The 16,969-nt window shown below is 47.3% G+C and overlaps 1 protein-coding gene across 1 annotated transcript; it reads left to right on the top strand.

Annotated features, from left to right (window-relative positions):
• The first annotated feature begins 2,469 nt into the window (after nt 1-2,469).
• Nucleotides 2,470-16,173, top strand: LOC144147352 (uncharacterized). Its single transcript, XM_077679464.1, has 3 exons — nt 2,470-2,615; nt 13,743-13,801; nt 14,440-16,173. Exons 1-3 carry the CDS (start codon nt 2,564-2,566, stop codon nt 15,976-15,978), a joined length of 1,650 nt encoding a protein of 549 aa, XP_077535590.1. The 5' UTR covers nt 2,470-2,563; the 3' UTR covers nt 15,979-16,173.
• The last annotated feature ends 796 nt before the right edge of the window (nt 16,174-16,969 follow it).

Genomic DNA, 16,969 nt, shown 5'->3' with positions numbered 1-16,969 from the left:
TGTGAAACTCCAAAATAAAATACCTAGGAAATGTGAACATAAACGACGGTATTTCAATCCGCAGCAGCTATGTCAGGCACAGGAAGACAGCGATACCTTATATACGACTCATTGCTTTAGGCGTAATTGTACAAACGAAGCAGATTTGGAGTCTTCCGACTAATCCTGCCGCGAACTTAGAACGCCGGAATAGATTAGATACTCCTACAGAAGCTAATCGCCGGCGCTGTTATATCAGTCAACCAAATTGACCCCATTGATTTTTTCACACCAAACCTAAAGCCTTACGCATCAATCCTTGTCCCAACTGACTCAGGCGTTGCCCTAAAAAGTGTAACAGGAACTAATACGTTGAGTAATACAAAAAACAAGATGGAAAATAATAGAAAAGCAATACGGTCAAGCCATGTGAACGGCCATGTCAGGCACTGGAAGACCGTAACAGCCAATAGCAAACTCACTGTTTTGGCGTATTTATACAAATAAAGGGGATTCCGACTAGAACTACAAGAGGTTGGAAGTGGGGTACGGTGCTCAGGTGCCGCTAGCTTTGCATAATATGCTGGAAATCGCTTCATCCGAGTGGCACCGTATGCGTCAGATATATGCCTTCCTCACCATGGGTCTGAAAGTTGAACGTCAGAAGGTAAGTTGACAGGAGGAGCGAAATCTGTGAAGTGTCTCATACCCCACCGGAAACAGGACTCTCAGAGTTGTGGTTGGGGCCGTTAACTTACGCCTTGCCCATAGCAGTGTAGTCCGCTCTCTGGAATACTGAATACAGCACATCTATTAGTGCTCCACATCTCCTACTACCTCCCATAAAGCCCACAGGTGCTTAAAGCCACACATTTGAATGCAGATTCGCAGATCAGGTATTCGATGGCGATGTACATAAAACTAAACCGTTTGGGTTGAACTGAAATTTCTGCAAAGAAATCTTCTCCTGGAACCTTAATACGCAGAACTTTTTTCCGATCTACTCATGCTTTGCCCATAAATGTCACAGAATATATTACACTAATCAGGAAGTTATACGGAAAGTAATACATAAGTAATACGCTCAAGGATAGCAAAATCACTTCACGGATTAGGTAACGAAGTTGGGTGTGCGACATTCATGAAAATGGCTGATGATCACAATACTCCCTTTTGCGAAATTTGTACGCAGCGCGAACAGCAGTATTCCCAGTCACGGCGCATAGCTGCGTCTCAGGAAGTGAGCGCGTAATCTGCGACCGCATGGCGGCGCACCCGACTCTGACATTATCTCGCACCGCATGGCCGGCGCAGAGCGAGTTGTCGCAAACAGAACTTGAACCTCCTGCGCAAATGTGAGCAATGGTAAGCCTCCGCGTCGGTTTCCGAATGGTGTCTCAGAAGGTATTGCAATCTGAGTCTCTCGAAGGGATCGCTAACTGCGTCTCAGGAAGTGAGCGCACATCATCATCGACCCTAAGACGGAACGCGCTGCTATAGCGCCATCGCACAGCACATCGGCACCGCCCAGCACTGTTTCACTGCTTTCCCTCACACTTTTGCCGTAGTCGCCGCCGAGGAGCACCTTGCACCGCTTTGTCATACTACCCTCCCCCTCACACTTTTGTCATTCACCTCTCTGCCTTCCTGTCCTCTTCGATGTTCCTTTATTTCGCTCGTTAACGAGGACAACGCAGACGTCAAACTACAGTAGTCGACGCCAAAGTGCCACTCTCTAAGTGAAACACATGTAGGTAAGGCGGGAGTCTCAGGTAGACGGCTTCAATCCGGGAAATTCGTACTGGAACACCCACTTATAACGGGTTGACAAGAAGAGGAGCCTACAGAATAAGGGATGCAGAAGAGTTGAACTAATTGCTAGAAAAAAACAATGATTCGTAAGAGGGCTGTGCTATCCGTTTCAGTCTATGGGTGATACACTAGCCTTGGATGTGGGCCCAATGTGGGCGTTGAAAACACGAGCTTCGTTCCTTTGGAGAACGCGTCGAGAAGACAAAATTCAACGCTTGGTCAACTTGTCCACTAGCCAGCATGCTGGACCGAACCATTTCGGGGGCTTTGAGAGGTTTTCCTTTCTATTCACACGAGTCAGCCAAGGCTAAAATATTTCCCTATGAGACATTATAGGGCGAATAAACATCGTAAAAATATTCCTGATACAACACGGCGCACTTACACCATTTACAGTATAAGTCTATGTCCTTGTTCACGCAACGGACCGCTCGCACAACGCTGCGCAAAGCACAGTACTCACAGGAATTTAGTTCATAATAAGGGCATGACAGCGGTGGATCTTTTGAGTTACTGCAACAAGTCGAAGTAGATTTTTGCATATTTTTGCAGCCAAAGAGAACTTGTTTCACGTTGAAAAAATATTGCCGCTGCGATACGTCTGCCCCAGATATGACATCGTATATTTGGAACACCTGCCGGGAGACCGCCCTTGCTGCGCGGGTTGCGGCTTATAAATAAGAGAGACGACAGAGGGATGTCCCAGCAATTTTCGGGCTGAAGCTCGTAGGTTGACCGTCCAGAAAGCGGCTGTATACGTCTGATCTGAGCAATGTCCCAAGCGGTATTGTTAGTTCTGCTCATCTCTGCGGGAGTGGTGACAGGTGAGTGTTTCTATGGAGATGAATTTGTTTCTGCATTACAAATACATATGCGAACGAATCTTCAACTTTATACAAACCGTTTAATGAAATGTTTCTTATTTGGCACCTAACATCAGGTGGAGCGTTGAATTGATCACGTGTAGATGAGGCTTTGAGAAATATCCGCCATATAAACGGGCGCTATAATGCCAAGCTTTCGAAGTGTGTTGGGTTTGGGAGATCCTAAAGGCTCTCATTATACCTCCACCCGCCTTAGTCCTACTCTCATTGCACAGCTATCTGGTACTACTACTTCACCTATGACGGAGGTCACATATCCTGTTTTAGAGGCACGTACCAAATCAACAATCGCCAAAACAGAAAGAGCATAAAAGATGACAACACACTCATACTCATCGAGTGGACAGATGACTCTGAGAGACATGAGAAATATCAGGGCAGTTGCGTATGCACGCCAAACTATAAGTTAACCGAGCTAATATTCCTTCAAAGCACCAAAAAAGGCAGTTTAATGTTGGCGTAAAAATGAAAGAGGGCAGACACTTTTGTGGTAAAACTGTGACACTGTCGACGCAAAGTGGATTACCAACATGCAGTTTATTCATTTTAACATTGCATGCACGGCGCTTTAGAACATCCAGGAAGAAACAAAAGTCCTTACAGGTGTAAGGAGTTATTATACACCACTTACGTCGGATCGAATGTTTACGAGGTCATCACACGCGTGTATTGTTGTTGATCATTTTTATTTTTTCTCTAATTTATTGCAAATATTTCCAAAATGAAATACTACCTTTTTTTCTCTTTGAACGTACCCTTAAGGGCCCCGGAAAGGGCTATTACATAAGGGGGGGGGGGACAATTTAAAAAACCTAAACAAAAGTAAGAAACATACTGTAACACACTGAAAAAAAATCACCATTACGGAAGTGACCCGCCCCGGTGGCTCAGTGGCCAGGGCGTTGCGCTGCTGAGCAGGAGGTCGCGGGTTCGATTCCCGGCCGTGGCGGCCCCTTTTTAATGAAGGCAAAAAGAAAAAAAGCGCCCGTGTGTACGAGATTTCGGCACACTTTAAAGATTGCCAGGTGGTCAAAATAATCCGGAACCCTCCACTACGGCGCGCCTCATCGCCTGCGTTCCGCCGGCACTTTATAAGATCGATTGATTGTAGGGTTTACCGCGCCGACGCAACGCAGGCGATCAGGCGCGCCATAGTGGAGGGCTCCGGATTAATTTTGACCACCTGGGGATCTTTAACGTGCGCCGAAATCTCGAACACACGGGCGTTTTTGCTTTTCGCCTCCATCAGAAAAGCGGCCGCCGCGGCCGGGAATCGAACCCGCGACCTCGTGCTCAGCAGCGCAACGCCTTAGCCACTGAGCCACCGCGGCGGGTGCCGGCACTTTATACCCTACAATCAATCAATCAATCAATCAATCAATCAATCAATCAATCAATCAATCAATCAATCAATCAATCAATCAATCAATCAATCAACCATTACGGATGTGGAGCTAACAAGTCCAGAATACAAGTTAAAAGGATGATCGCGTAGAGATTACTCATAATGCTTCATCAGACCTGGAAAAAGACGTGATGTGATGATAATGTTGGCTAGTAGCTTCCCATTTCCATTGAGCCCCTCATATGGCATCCTTCTGCATGATACCCTATAAACAACTGCTTATCTCCTTTGAATTCGCGCCCATTACTTGCTTTATATAATCCTTCGAGCTAACTATCGCAGCGATGGCCCTCTAAAAGTCCTTCTCTGCTTTTGTTCTTCACCAGTATTTTACTCACTTTTCAATTATACATAAACACGCCTTTTATTCCTTCGCTCAATGGCAAAGCCCAATGTTGCAGGAAGGCAGACTTTTCTTTCCTTTTGATAGAGCTTAGTACGCCAGAATTTATTTTTTCCCGTATACTGGGAATGTTTACATTTGTAGCCACCACGAGACATAAAAAGCCATGCAATTCCTGAAAGGTATCGAGAAGTATCTTTGCCCTGGTGTGTCTTTTTTTGATCATAGGCTACAACTGACTTGTTTCAATCTTTTCACACACAAATAGTAGGTGCTTCAATAACTGTCCTAAAGGTCCTGATTCTTCATTTTAGCCGGTTGGTTAGTCATTTGCAATCACCCTCTTCCTTCTCTTCACATTCTTAATAGTCGACAGTTTTCAAAAACGAGTGCCAGCGCAGTCTACTTGTCCCTTTCTCCTCACTCCGTTGTCGGACCTTCTGCTTAGAACGACATAATTTTGTGCTCCCCTGGTTTCAAGAGACGCACCAGCTACACTGCTAGTACTGCCTTAGTGATTGTCTTACCTGGACAGTTCAATGCTAATCGGCAGATTGACTTTCTCTTCACTTCCAATCCAAGGTAAAATCTTATGAATTAAACGGCAGTCGAGAATATTAGCGCGGACACCTGAGTCATTTCAAAATGTTTCTCATTTTTTCATACCAACTCACACAAACTTGTTCTACGGTTTATGATTACCGTGTTTGGCTCTTTCGCTCTTCAAGTATTTTTGTTAGCATTAGGAAGCCCTCTCCTTCGTTTACTCAGGTCCCCCAGTAGTTCTAATGCTCTTACAACTTGTAAGTTCATGTTCAATCCGTACTGGCGGGGTATTGGCTCCATGGCAATTTTAATGTGATGAAATTAAGGCTCTGATATGTTTCTTTTATTACAAAAATGCTGGTCTGTTTGCGCAAACCTTCGGCACTATCTGGTAGTAACACCACGTCGTCCACGTGCATCAGTTTCCAGTCCATTGCTTCTAAAGGTTTCTACTGCTGTCATACGATACGCGGACGATAACTTCACAATCCTCCAATTGTGTTTGCCCCCTTTCAACTTCAAGCGTGCACAGAAAATGCGAAAGACCTGTCCCAACCCTGCTACATCCATGTTCCAACGCTTTTAAATGTACACAGGCTCTCTGGCTCCGAGACCTAGCACAGTAAATTTCACATTGCTTTTTTCATGTATTGCTTTGCACGGCAGTACAAACGAGGTGGACACCGAATAAAAGAAATACAAGACGACGGGCTAGTAGAAACCGGATACATTATTCAGACGCAGTAATGTACGGTGGAGAAGGAGGTAGAAACAGGCTAGCTGGTACTGGTTCATCCGGAATTGCGCTGTGTTTACTACGTTTCTATACTGCGTTCCCCTTCCGTTTTGGTATAATTTCTCGTAGTAAACCCAGCGCAATTCAAAATGATGTACGGTGCAATGGACCATGATAATCAACCTCGGGCATATGAGAATTTTATGTATGTTGGTGTTGTACCCAAAATGAAATTATTGGAATGAACTTGAGTTTCTCATAGCAGCTAGTATCATTCTTTGCGAGGTCACTGTGGGGGGATTCAGCTATACGTACAGTAATCTTTAAACCGCAGTTACCCTAACAGTGGTGTAGGTCAGCGGCACCCTCCTGCGCACTGTACCCGCATTAGGTGCGCCTCTGTGCTGGAAAGTGTTTGATATATGTCATTGTCAAACGACACACGTGATTGCATTTAGTCAAACAGGTGTGTACGCGTGTCGTCCCGGGTCACCGTAAATAAACGACCGCTTGTAGGCGCAGTCGCTTGTTTGGGCTCGACCGGGTCAGGTCTCATGATCTTTGCTCCTGCCGAGGTCTGATGTGCCGGTGCACGTCGCGCCTCACCTCGCTGCTGTCGCCGGGCCCTATCGTCAGCCACCGCCTCCTCGACACAACCCTAATATTCAACCTGCCGACGTTCCAGGCAACAATTAACTCTTAGTACATCGAGATTCACTTATCGGCTGTAGACATTTTCAGAATCGAAATGTACAAACAAGTTCACTGTGTCCTTCTTTACATGCAGCAGTTATGGGATTGAACTGGAGTTAGGCATGCGATCTTGGCTTGCCTTGTGGAGCCCTTCGATGAAAACCCAATTCACGCCTAAAGTTAGCTATTTCTATTTTGGCGTCATGTATTTACCTTTAAGGCAAAAGCCTCGATATCAATGTTGCAACCCGTAGATACTGAGGAATAAAAAATTGGCGATGCAGGAAGTTGAAGCTAGGGTTGGAGAGAGTGCGAGCCAGGGTGCACGAAGCGGGGATCGCGCACCGGAAGGAGAAACAGCTGTGCAAGACAAGGGTCGGAGAACAGCTCTGAGGAACGACTTTCTGCTCATTTGTATGTGCAATTTCGGCACTTCCACTGGGATGAAGAACGGTAATTAAACGTTGTCATAAGCTGCGCCCCGCGAACAAATCGACCACAATCTACGCAATAACCCTTAACAAAGAACACAAGCGCATATTTGGTCTTAGAAAACGTTTTTGACGGAAAAAAAGACACCTTAAAAAGAACGCTATGTCCCGCAGGGGTTTACCCCACGCCGGAAATGCGCGGACGAGGGGTAAATGTAGGAGTTTCTCAAGATAACAGTAGCAATATATAAAGAAAACCAGTAAACGGTGCCAGGTCTTACAGGAAAGGCCTAGCTTGTAGAGAGATTGGAAGGGGATCTCGCCTTTAAAAGAGGGCGACACAGTGCGCGCCAGGAAAGATAAAAGGTCACCCCTAAATGAGTGTAGCCCATTGCCGCATGTGCAGTATGACACACCTTTGGAGATGGAGACACCAACAGGGGAAAAGTGGAGGTTGCCGGTGAGGGCAGGCGAGTTGAGTGAGCATTGAAAGGACTGTTACGTGCGATGACCGCTGCCGCAAAGTTCAACAGGAAGTTTGCCGATGATCAAGTGAATGCGAAACTATGCTTTCTCTTTCCACTGTAAGAATGTTCCACGCACCCCCCGTTATCGCGCTGGTACCGACAACAACCAGGCGATAGAGGTACCAAACACAGGAGCGAGGGGTGACAGCTACTCACCTAACCAGTGCTCTACGCCTATGAGCCACAAAGCGCTGCCCTCAAGTTACAACTCAGTCAAAATGCACGACACACCGCTGCTTTGGCGCACAGAAAAGGAGCAATGCGCCCATGACACGCCGCTGCTGAAGTGACGACACAGGATACTTTACTGCTACGCAGCATGTCTGTCATTCTATTTCACGAAGCTACGATAATATAAATCCAAAGCTCCTCAGTACGGCGTTCCGAATAGCCTTTCGAGTGGTCCGATCTCTACTGAAGCAGTATATGATGAAGGCCAATAATGACAGCTGCCTTCAGGAGCTTATGGTCGACTCACTGATTCCCATCTGGTTGCGACGTACTTATAGCCCCGCCCCATTTCCAACGTACGCACGCATGGGATAACCCAGAGAGGATTACAGCTAGTGTAAAGGGTTCCCAGCAGATAGCCCCACCACCCTGTAGTGTAGATTTCACATTGAAACCATTTAACAAGACTTCAGCGCCCCCAGTAAGTGTAGTCCCAAGCTGCGTCACTTCGTTCGAAACCCTTGATTAGCTTGTTAGTTACCCCTTTCCCCACGCATGACAAATCTGTTAAATTTTCTATCGCACTATATGAACCTACGCATCTGTGGCTTCTATTTGTACTTCGATATGTACGTTAGCGACTTTTTGCCTCGTTCAAACAAATGAACTTCAGTTTGTGGTATGCTTATAGCAGCTGGTCTTGCGCACAGGCAGATGACATGAATACATTACGAATAATGACTTCGTAAAGGCACAGATCGGAAAACGTGGTACAGGACCAAAAGGACATGGTAATATTTTTCTCCAGTACCTCAGCCTGAGCTAAAGAGAGTTAGGATTTCGCCGCAGATTTCCTAGGCTGATAAAAAATCATTTTTAAAGTTTATAGCGAACTTCCGCGTTAGCTACGGATCGTTCACAAAACATCATAAATCATTGCTCCCCAGAGGTGGCTTACGGCAGGTGATAGTACATTAAGTAGTAGAAGTGAAGTGAAACCTGGAAGTTAGAAGTAGAAGTTAGAAGTGAATCCTGATCACGTGTGTTGGATGTATAGCCCTCGTTCTAAAAAGCCGCTTCTCAACTTTAATTCAGGACACTCGTTAGTGATCACGAACAGCATTGCTTTCTCTTGTATGCGGTCGGCACTCTTTAAGTCCTGTGTTGAATCCATTGGCACTAGTTTTTCCTAAACAGTTAGAAAGGTAAAACGATGCCTGGTTTCCAAGTGACGTCATTCGCCTCACGGTACTGAAGCTCATAAAACGGGTAAAGATGGGCGCATGCGCAATGCGTGACAATATAGCACCGGCGGAGAAGAAATTTCCTGCGGTGCTGCCATATGTTTACAGATTGCCCCAAGGTTTGAAATATGTTGTGGGTCGGTTTGGTCTGAGGGTTGTCTTTTCAGCACACTAGACTTAGCAAAATGTGTGGTTCTTTTGATAGAAAGATCAAAGGTGTGTCGTGTGGCACCGGAAAGGGTGGCGGGATGAAGCGTGTGTCTCCTTTTGTACCATGCAACGAGTGTATTGTCTACCTTCTACCATTTCTATGTGGTTATGTGTATATTGGTGTTAAAGACATATTGGTAGAAATTAAGAAAAGGAAATGGACGTGGGCAGGGCATGTAATGCGAAGGCAAGATAACCGCTGGTCGTTAAGGGTAACAGAGTGGATCCCTAGAGAAGGCAAGCGCTGCAGGGGGCGGCAGAAAATTATATGGGCAGATGAGATCAAGAAGTTTGCGGGGATAAATTGGTCACGGTTGGCACAGGACCGAGGTAATTGGAGAAGACTGGGAGAGGCCTTTGCCCTGCAGTGGGCGTAGATAGGCTGGTGATGATGATGTGTATATTGGACAGACAAGTCGGTGTATTACTGTCTGGTTGTTAAAAGGGAAAAGGTCCTCAAGAGGGACACTTACTCGCACGTGCCTCAATACGTTTCCAAGTTGAAATGCGAACCTGCGTTACAGGAAATGGTGATATCTGTGCACTGGGACAAGTTGACACCCGACATTATTTAGGCATATAATATAAAAGGTGGAGTGGTGTTTAGTGTGCCGTCGATTTATTTACATGAGAGTGCGTTTGAATTTTTAAAGCTTGAAAGTAAATATATAACACGCGCCTTCATACGCACAGTTTCTTCATGCGCGTCACGTTTTAGAAATAGCACGCTGGGTGGCCACGTGTATATGATGCGTGGCCACCTTGGTTTAGGTTGAAGCATTCAGATGTGTGTCTGTTCTTATAAAAATCAGTTTTGAGTGAGACAGACAGACAGACACTGAACTTTATTCAGTCCGGAAGGTCTAACCTAGCGGCCCCGAGGACCATCCAGAGTAGACGCGGGCCGCACCTGCGCGGATGGCGGGAGGTTTAGGACCTCCGTCCTAGCGCAGGCCTTCTGGACAGCCCGGAGTTGAGTCTAGTAGTCTTCGCTGTGGAGAGCCAAGGTGCATTCTTCCTCTGTCATGAGTTCGGCGTCCTCTTGTAACACCGAGCACTGCGATAGCATATGGTCTAAGTTACAGTAAGCTGCGTTGCAGAGGGGACAGAGAGGGTCAATGTCCGGGTGAAATAAGCTAAACCGGCTCCTGGTTGGGAAGGAACTCATCTTGAGTATTCTAAAGGCTGCTGACTGTGGGTGTGTAAGAGCAGGGTGGGTCAGCGGGAGTGTTCTTCACGTAAGTTGGTAGTGTGTGACTATCTCGTTTAAAGTGAGTAACGCGTCTCGGAGCTCTCTGGGGGCCTCGAGAGCTCGGCCTGTTCGATCAACGCGGCTGACGGTTTCTCGCGCGGGATCGTGAGCGAACTCGTCGTCGTTGGGGAGAGTGTCGTGGACTCCGTGGCCCATGTGGGCCGGAAACCATGTGATGTTATGGAACATCTCCTGTTTTCTTTCCTGTAGAATCTTGGCTGCTTCTTTGGCAATAGTTCCTTTGAGGAAGGCTCTTTCCGCCGAGCGGGAGTCCGTGTAGATTTGCTTGAACCGGGTTTCCATCATGGCGATGGATAAGGCGATTTGTTCGGCCGTAGTGGCCTGTGGTGCATAGAAGGACGCCGAGGTGACGAGGTTTCCTTTGACATCCATCTCTGCCAAGCCAAACCTGCCCGAGCAGCCGTACTGGGCGACATCGACGAACAGAGCTTGGGCCGATCCCGTATTTTCGAGCTGTAAGATAGTTCGGGCCCTGGCTCGCCTTCTTCCCTCGCTATACTGGGAATGTACATTCTTCGGTAACGGGTCCACCTGGAACGTTTCCTTCACCGTTCCGGGGACCTGTGCAGTGTGATCCACAAAATCTTCGTTCATGTAGCCGACGTCCCTAAGAATCTTCCTGCCGGCCCTGGTTGAGAGCAGCCTCTGTTCTTGCGCGGTCGTTGCGCTTCTGCGATTTCGACGAGTGAATTGTGGATGCCCACTTGTTCCAACTTTTCAGTGCTCGCGGATAAGGGGATAGCGAGCACCCTCTTTATGCTTTTCCTCATGAGCGTATTGACTTTATTCTCTTCCGTGCGGGACCAGTCGAGGGAACCCGCCGCGTAGTTAATGTGGCTCATCAGGAAGGCGTTGTACAGTTGCAGGAGGTTGCGCTCGGAGAGGCCTCCCCTGTGGTTGGAGACGCGCATCATCAGTCGGATCGTCGCTTCCGTTTTACCAGTCAGGTTCTCGGTGGTCTTGGTGTTGTTCCGTCGACTTTGAATGAACATACCGAGTATCCTGATGACATCTACCTTCGGTATGATGGAGCCGTCTCTCGTGCCCAGCTCGATGGCCGCTTGATTGGGGTGCGGTTGCCCCGCTCCACCCTTACGGTGCGACCACTATAGCAGGAGTTCTGACTTGCCCGGCGACAGTTTAAGTCCCGTGTCCTGAAGGTACTCTTCTGGGATGACTTGCGTCGTTTGCAGGGCTTCTTCCGTATGAGATTTCCAACCACCACGGCTCCAGACCGTGATGTCGTCCGCATACAGGGAGTGATTGATTCCGGGGATACATCCCAACTCAAGGACAGGTCCCGCATAACGAGATTGAAGAGCTGCGGTGGCAGTACTGCCCCCTTCGGAGTGCCGCTCGGATCGAGTTCATACTCCTTCGACCGCACATGGCCGAGTTTGAAGAAGGCCGTCCGGTCTCTTAGGTATGAGTACAAGTTTCTTCCGAGGTTGAGTTTCGATATCATCTTCAGCATGTATTGGTGACGAATTAATGTCGAAGGTAATGTCGAGAGAGGTCGAGGGCTGGGATGCCCCTGACGTCTCTCGAATACCCTTCCAAGAATTCGTTATTGAGAAGCAACATGACGTGTTGCGTGGACAGTCCGGGTTTAAAGCAGTACATGTTGTGTGAGAACATTCTTCTTGCTCGATGGGACGTGAGATAATTGTGTTGAGCACGTGTTCAACGACTTTGCCGACACAAGACGTCAGCGCTCGAAAACATGAGACATGTTCTCGGGCGCTAGGGGCTCACCCGGTTTTGGAATCATGACGACCGTTGCTTCTTTCCAGCTTTTGGGAACTTGGCCAGTTCTCCAGACCTCGTTCGCTTCTTCCTTGAGGGTCTTGACCGATTTGGCGTTGAGGTTAACGCAGAATGCGGTTCGTAACACCGCCAGGCCACGGGGCAGAAAGGCTGTTCAGCTCCTGCAGAGCCACCCATACGTCCTGCTCCGTGATTGAACCGTCAAGAACCTCGTTCTCTTCTCCTTGGTATTCCGGGTAGTCTTGGTCTGAGCTCTGACCCACAGAGAGGTAGATGCTAGCTAATTTATAGAAAATATTTTCGTCCGTAATGCCTGACGTTCGCAGGTTGTGCACGAGTTTGTTGAGTGCGAGTTGTTGATTGCCTATCGACTGTTTCTCGTCGATGAGCTTCTTGATTGGATAACACTTTCCACCAATACGCATGGGACCATCTGTGAGGGCGCAGATCTCGTTCCATTTCTGAGTGTTGAGTGTGAGCGCGTGTTCCTTTATCTTGCGGTTGAGTTCTGCAGCCTTCTTCGTCAGTCGTCTATTGAATCGTTGCTTGCGCCATCTTGCTTGAATTGAGTCAGCGCAGTGGTTTGTCGTCTCTTTTCCTACTGTCCGTGTCCAAATGCGCTACCTTCAAGATGCCGCTAAAGATACTGCATTAAATCTGGTCCCGGGTTTTTATTAGGAGAGTCACTCCCCTGGCTCACTCTGTGAAATAAGTATAAGTGCAGCTACACTGGCGCCCCTGGGGCCATGATTGCCAGTAGTGTGGGCCTGTGCAAGCTCAGCATTCAGCATGCTCCAATGTTTGTTATATTTTAAAACGAAGCTCTCAACCTCTCACTGATGTCGTCTGCAGTCCACAAAAATGCACTGGAGGAAAGCCAACTTTCTCTGACTATTATTATGAGCGTGGATGAGGTGAGAATCAAAGCGCCTCCCATGCGGTGAATCAACCCTAGGTCTATCACGCTATAAAGCCGACGTCCTTCCGATTCCACTAATCGGGCGCGCTTGAAACAAGTTTTATGTGGATATGGGATCATGGAAAGCAAAATTATATAGCAAATGCGCCACCCTGTCTGGTTGATTGATTGAAGGCTTTAAAGCGCCGACGTCACGCAGGCGATGAGGTGCGCCTCAGTGGGGGGCTCCGTATTAATTTTGATCATATGGGGATCTTTAGCGTGCGCCGAAATCTCGTACACATGGGCGTTCTTGCTTTTCGCCTCCGCCAGAAAAGCGGCCGCCGCGACCGGCTACCGAACCCGCGACCTCGTGCTCACCAGCACAATGCCTTAGCCACTGAGGCACCTCGGCGGGTTGCGCCCTTCCTTCTAATGAGAAATATTGTTGAATGCTAAGGAATGCCATGCGATATCCGTATTAGTAAAAAACTACAGAGTCAATCGCAGTGAAGTAAATCTTCCCGATAAGATACATGTGTTCGCAAAAAATAGCGCAGTCTTGCTAAATACTGTCTAATTTGCTTCTGAGTTGGTTCGCATGGTGTTAGACGACTTTGTAAAGCTTGGCGTTACCTCATTGTAGTCATTTCAACAGAAGGGTAGTGGGTTTGTTCCTTGCACACGTGTCTAAACTTCTGAATTGATACAACTTTGCTGTTTGAATTTACATTGAACATCCTCTTTTCCGTAAAGAGATGTTGGATTTATTTTATCCTCACAAGAGCGGGTTCTGCTTCATTATATTTTTTTACTTTTTCAGCTGCCCCGGCCCAGTTCAAGCGTTCTCCACGGCAAGCGTCAGCTCCAGGATGCCTCCGAGTAAAATATTGCGTATTTTATGCTTACTTTAGCTTGAAATAAAAAGTAGTCTCAATTACTTTTACGTAATATAAGCACAGTTTTGTACATTTAAAACTACGAAGAAATTTGCTTGTGAAGTGGTTTCAAACCAAATTAAGGTTTTTATTTCAAACAAAAATGCTTACACTTCATAAACTTTGCGCGTACTTTCGCCTGACAGGTTGTTATAACTGCTTTCCTCCTCGTCATTGTTTGGAACCGAGCCTAAATTAAACACTCTGAGCTCCAATTGTGGTATAGCTTTGAATTTACGAATTGCATATAAATAAGTCTATATCAATGTACATTTGGTATTGTTTAGGCAATTTCGATACCGTCTGGATAGCGAATAAACAATTAGCGGTTTTGGTTTTTAATGTGGTGCACTGATAAACATGTTTTTGGTAAGTGGTAGCGGGGAGAGTTCCGCCGATGACGCATACTTGGGGATATTACGAACTATCAGCAGCATAGCACGGAGATGAAAACTAGAATAACTAGAAATCCATACAAGATACTAAATTTTTTGCTACGTCTAACTTAGACATGAGAGTAGTCGTATAATCATATGGGGAGTCTGATGCCATGAATATCTCTCTTTGTAATTTCTGCTTTAGGTTCCCTTGACAAGGTTTCAAGTATGCTTTGTGCGGGCAGGCAACTTCGCTCGTTTTTGCCAAACCCCAATTGACGACGATGACTGGGACAGCGCATCCACCACGCCGACGAACGATGCTTCTGAAGATACCCAGGCTGATGTGATTACTTCTGCTGAACCATCCACGCCTAAAGACATGCTTACAGAGAGCCCGCTGTCCACCGTTCCTGAAGATTCGGGTCCTATTTCTAGTGGTACGGCACCGACAGATGATGGAGATGCTGGGGACACCCCTGCCAAACAACCTGGTGTGATTTCAACACATGCAACTTTGACAGTTCAAGGGGAGGCTGAGAGCACCCCGGCCAGACATCCTAGTGCCATTCCAACAGATGCAACTTCGACGGATGATGGGGAGGCTGATAGCACCCCTGCCCAACATCCTGGTGTCATTTCCACAGATACAACTTGGACAGATGATGGAGATGATGAGAGCAGCTCTGCCGAACATCCGGGTGTGAGTTCCACAGATTCAACTTCAACAGATGATGGGGAGGCTGAGAGCACCCCTGCCGAACATCCTGGTGTGATTTCAACAAATCCAAGTTCCACAGATGATGGGGAGGCTGGGAGCTTCCCTGCCAAGCATCCTGGTGTGATTTCAGGAGATGCGACTCCGACAGAAAATGGGGAGGCTGAGAGCACCCCTGCCAAACATCCTGGTGTCATTTCAACAGATGCAACTTCGACAGATGTTGGGGATGATGAGGGAACCCCTGCCCAACATACGGGTGTGACTTCCACAGATTCAACTTCGACAGATGATGGAGATGATGAGAGCAGCCCTGCCGAACATCCGGGAGTGAGTTCCCAAGATTCAACTTCAACAAATGATGGGGAGGCTGGGAGCACCCCTGTCAAACATCCTGGTGTGATTTCAACGAATGCAACTTCCACAGATGGTGGGGAGGCTGGGAGCTTCCCTGCCAAACATCCTGGTGTGATTTCAGCCGATACGACTCAGACAGATGATGAGGAGGCTGAGGGCACCCCTGCCAAACATCCTCGCGTGATTTCAACAGATGCAACTTCGACAGATGTTGGGGATGATGAGGGAACCCCTGCCGAACATACGGGTGTGAGTTCCACAGATTCAACTTCAACAGGTGACGGGCAGGTTGAGAGCACTCCTGCCAGACATCCTGGTGTGATTTCAACCAATGCAACTTCGACAGATGATGGGGAGGTTGAGAGCACCCCTGCCAAAAATCCTGGTGTGATTTCAGCAGATGCAACTTCGACAGATGATGGGGAGGCTGAGAGCACTCCAGGGAAGCATTCGGATGGAAGTTCAAACGATGCGACTCCGATAAATGATGGGGATGTTGAGGGCACCTCTGAAGGAAATTCGGGTGCGGTTTCAACCGATGCGACCCCGACGGATGATGGGGTCGATGATAGCACCTCAGTGAAACGTTGGACAGTGCGTGCAACCACTGCGACTGCTACGGTTGACTGGGCTGTGGCCAGCCCGTCCGAAAGTGCGGAAAATGAGTAGCTGCTTCAAACGTAGACGCTTCTGTTGAGAGAAGGGTCAGCGAGAGACGTGGCCATGTAGTGGTGAATATTCTTCACTGCCAACTTTTTAAACGCGACGTGCACTCTACACTGTGGCGGTGATGGTGCTTTTTGTTATTCAGCTTTTGCGGGACAGAGTGGGCAAGTGAAGGAATAAAAACTGCATTTGAGGGCACTTGTTACGTTCTTCCCAAACATGCACTCTTTATATTTGAAAAATAAGCAGACGATAAAGTGCTTTTTCTACTGTGCTGAAAAATAAACCTTCAGCGTCAAACGTTTTGAAACTAGTGGGAACGACTCCAACTATAGTGCGAAAAAACCTTTATTCTGCCGTACCTAAGGCAGGTTTCCCTTAATTATTTCGTCACGGCGGACGCCTGATTTTGTGCTTACAAATGGGAAAGTGTTTCTGCCGGCATAAAGTGTCGTAGATAGGTCTGTTCTTTTTTATTTATTATCCAAACAAATATTATTCTAATTAAAACTGCGTTCAATTAGAAAACGTACTTACTGACTAACAAAACAAATTGATTACGTTGACCAATTCAAAACCTAGTTATCATTAGCGAAAACAAAGAATATTCACACAGCGTTTTCTGAAACTTTTCCTTTTCTTGCGATTTCGCAGCCTGCTGTCTTCTGATATCTACTGAATGTTTCGACGCAGTCCTTCGCTTGCTCTCAGGGGCACACACACACACAGCCCGGCGCGCCATCGATGGCGACACTGAGGAAAGAAGCGTCAGCGAAGCTGCTAGTGAACAGTCGGTTACTTACCTGATTTAGTTGTGTTAAATCGCGCGCAAAGACGGCGCCCCGGCACTAAGCTATCCAGTGGATGCTAAGCAGCCATTTTAATTTCGTCTGGTCCTTTGGTACCGCACGTGCGATAAAGGCGCCGCTTGCGGGACGGCATCGCAAGGTCAAGTGGGGAGTGTTGAATGACGTTAAATGATGCGGTGTAGTAG

The sequence above is a fragment of the Haemaphysalis longicornis genome, unplaced genomic scaffold (genome assembly GCF_048455015.1).
Source record: "Haemaphysalis longicornis isolate Haplotype H1 unplaced genomic scaffold, Haemaphysalis longicornis Haplotype H1 scaffold_7, whole genome shotgun sequence".
NCBI lineage: Eukaryota > Metazoa > Arthropoda > Arachnida > Ixodida > Ixodidae > Haemaphysalis > Haemaphysalis longicornis.
This window is presented reverse-complemented; position numbering and strand designations above follow the sequence as displayed.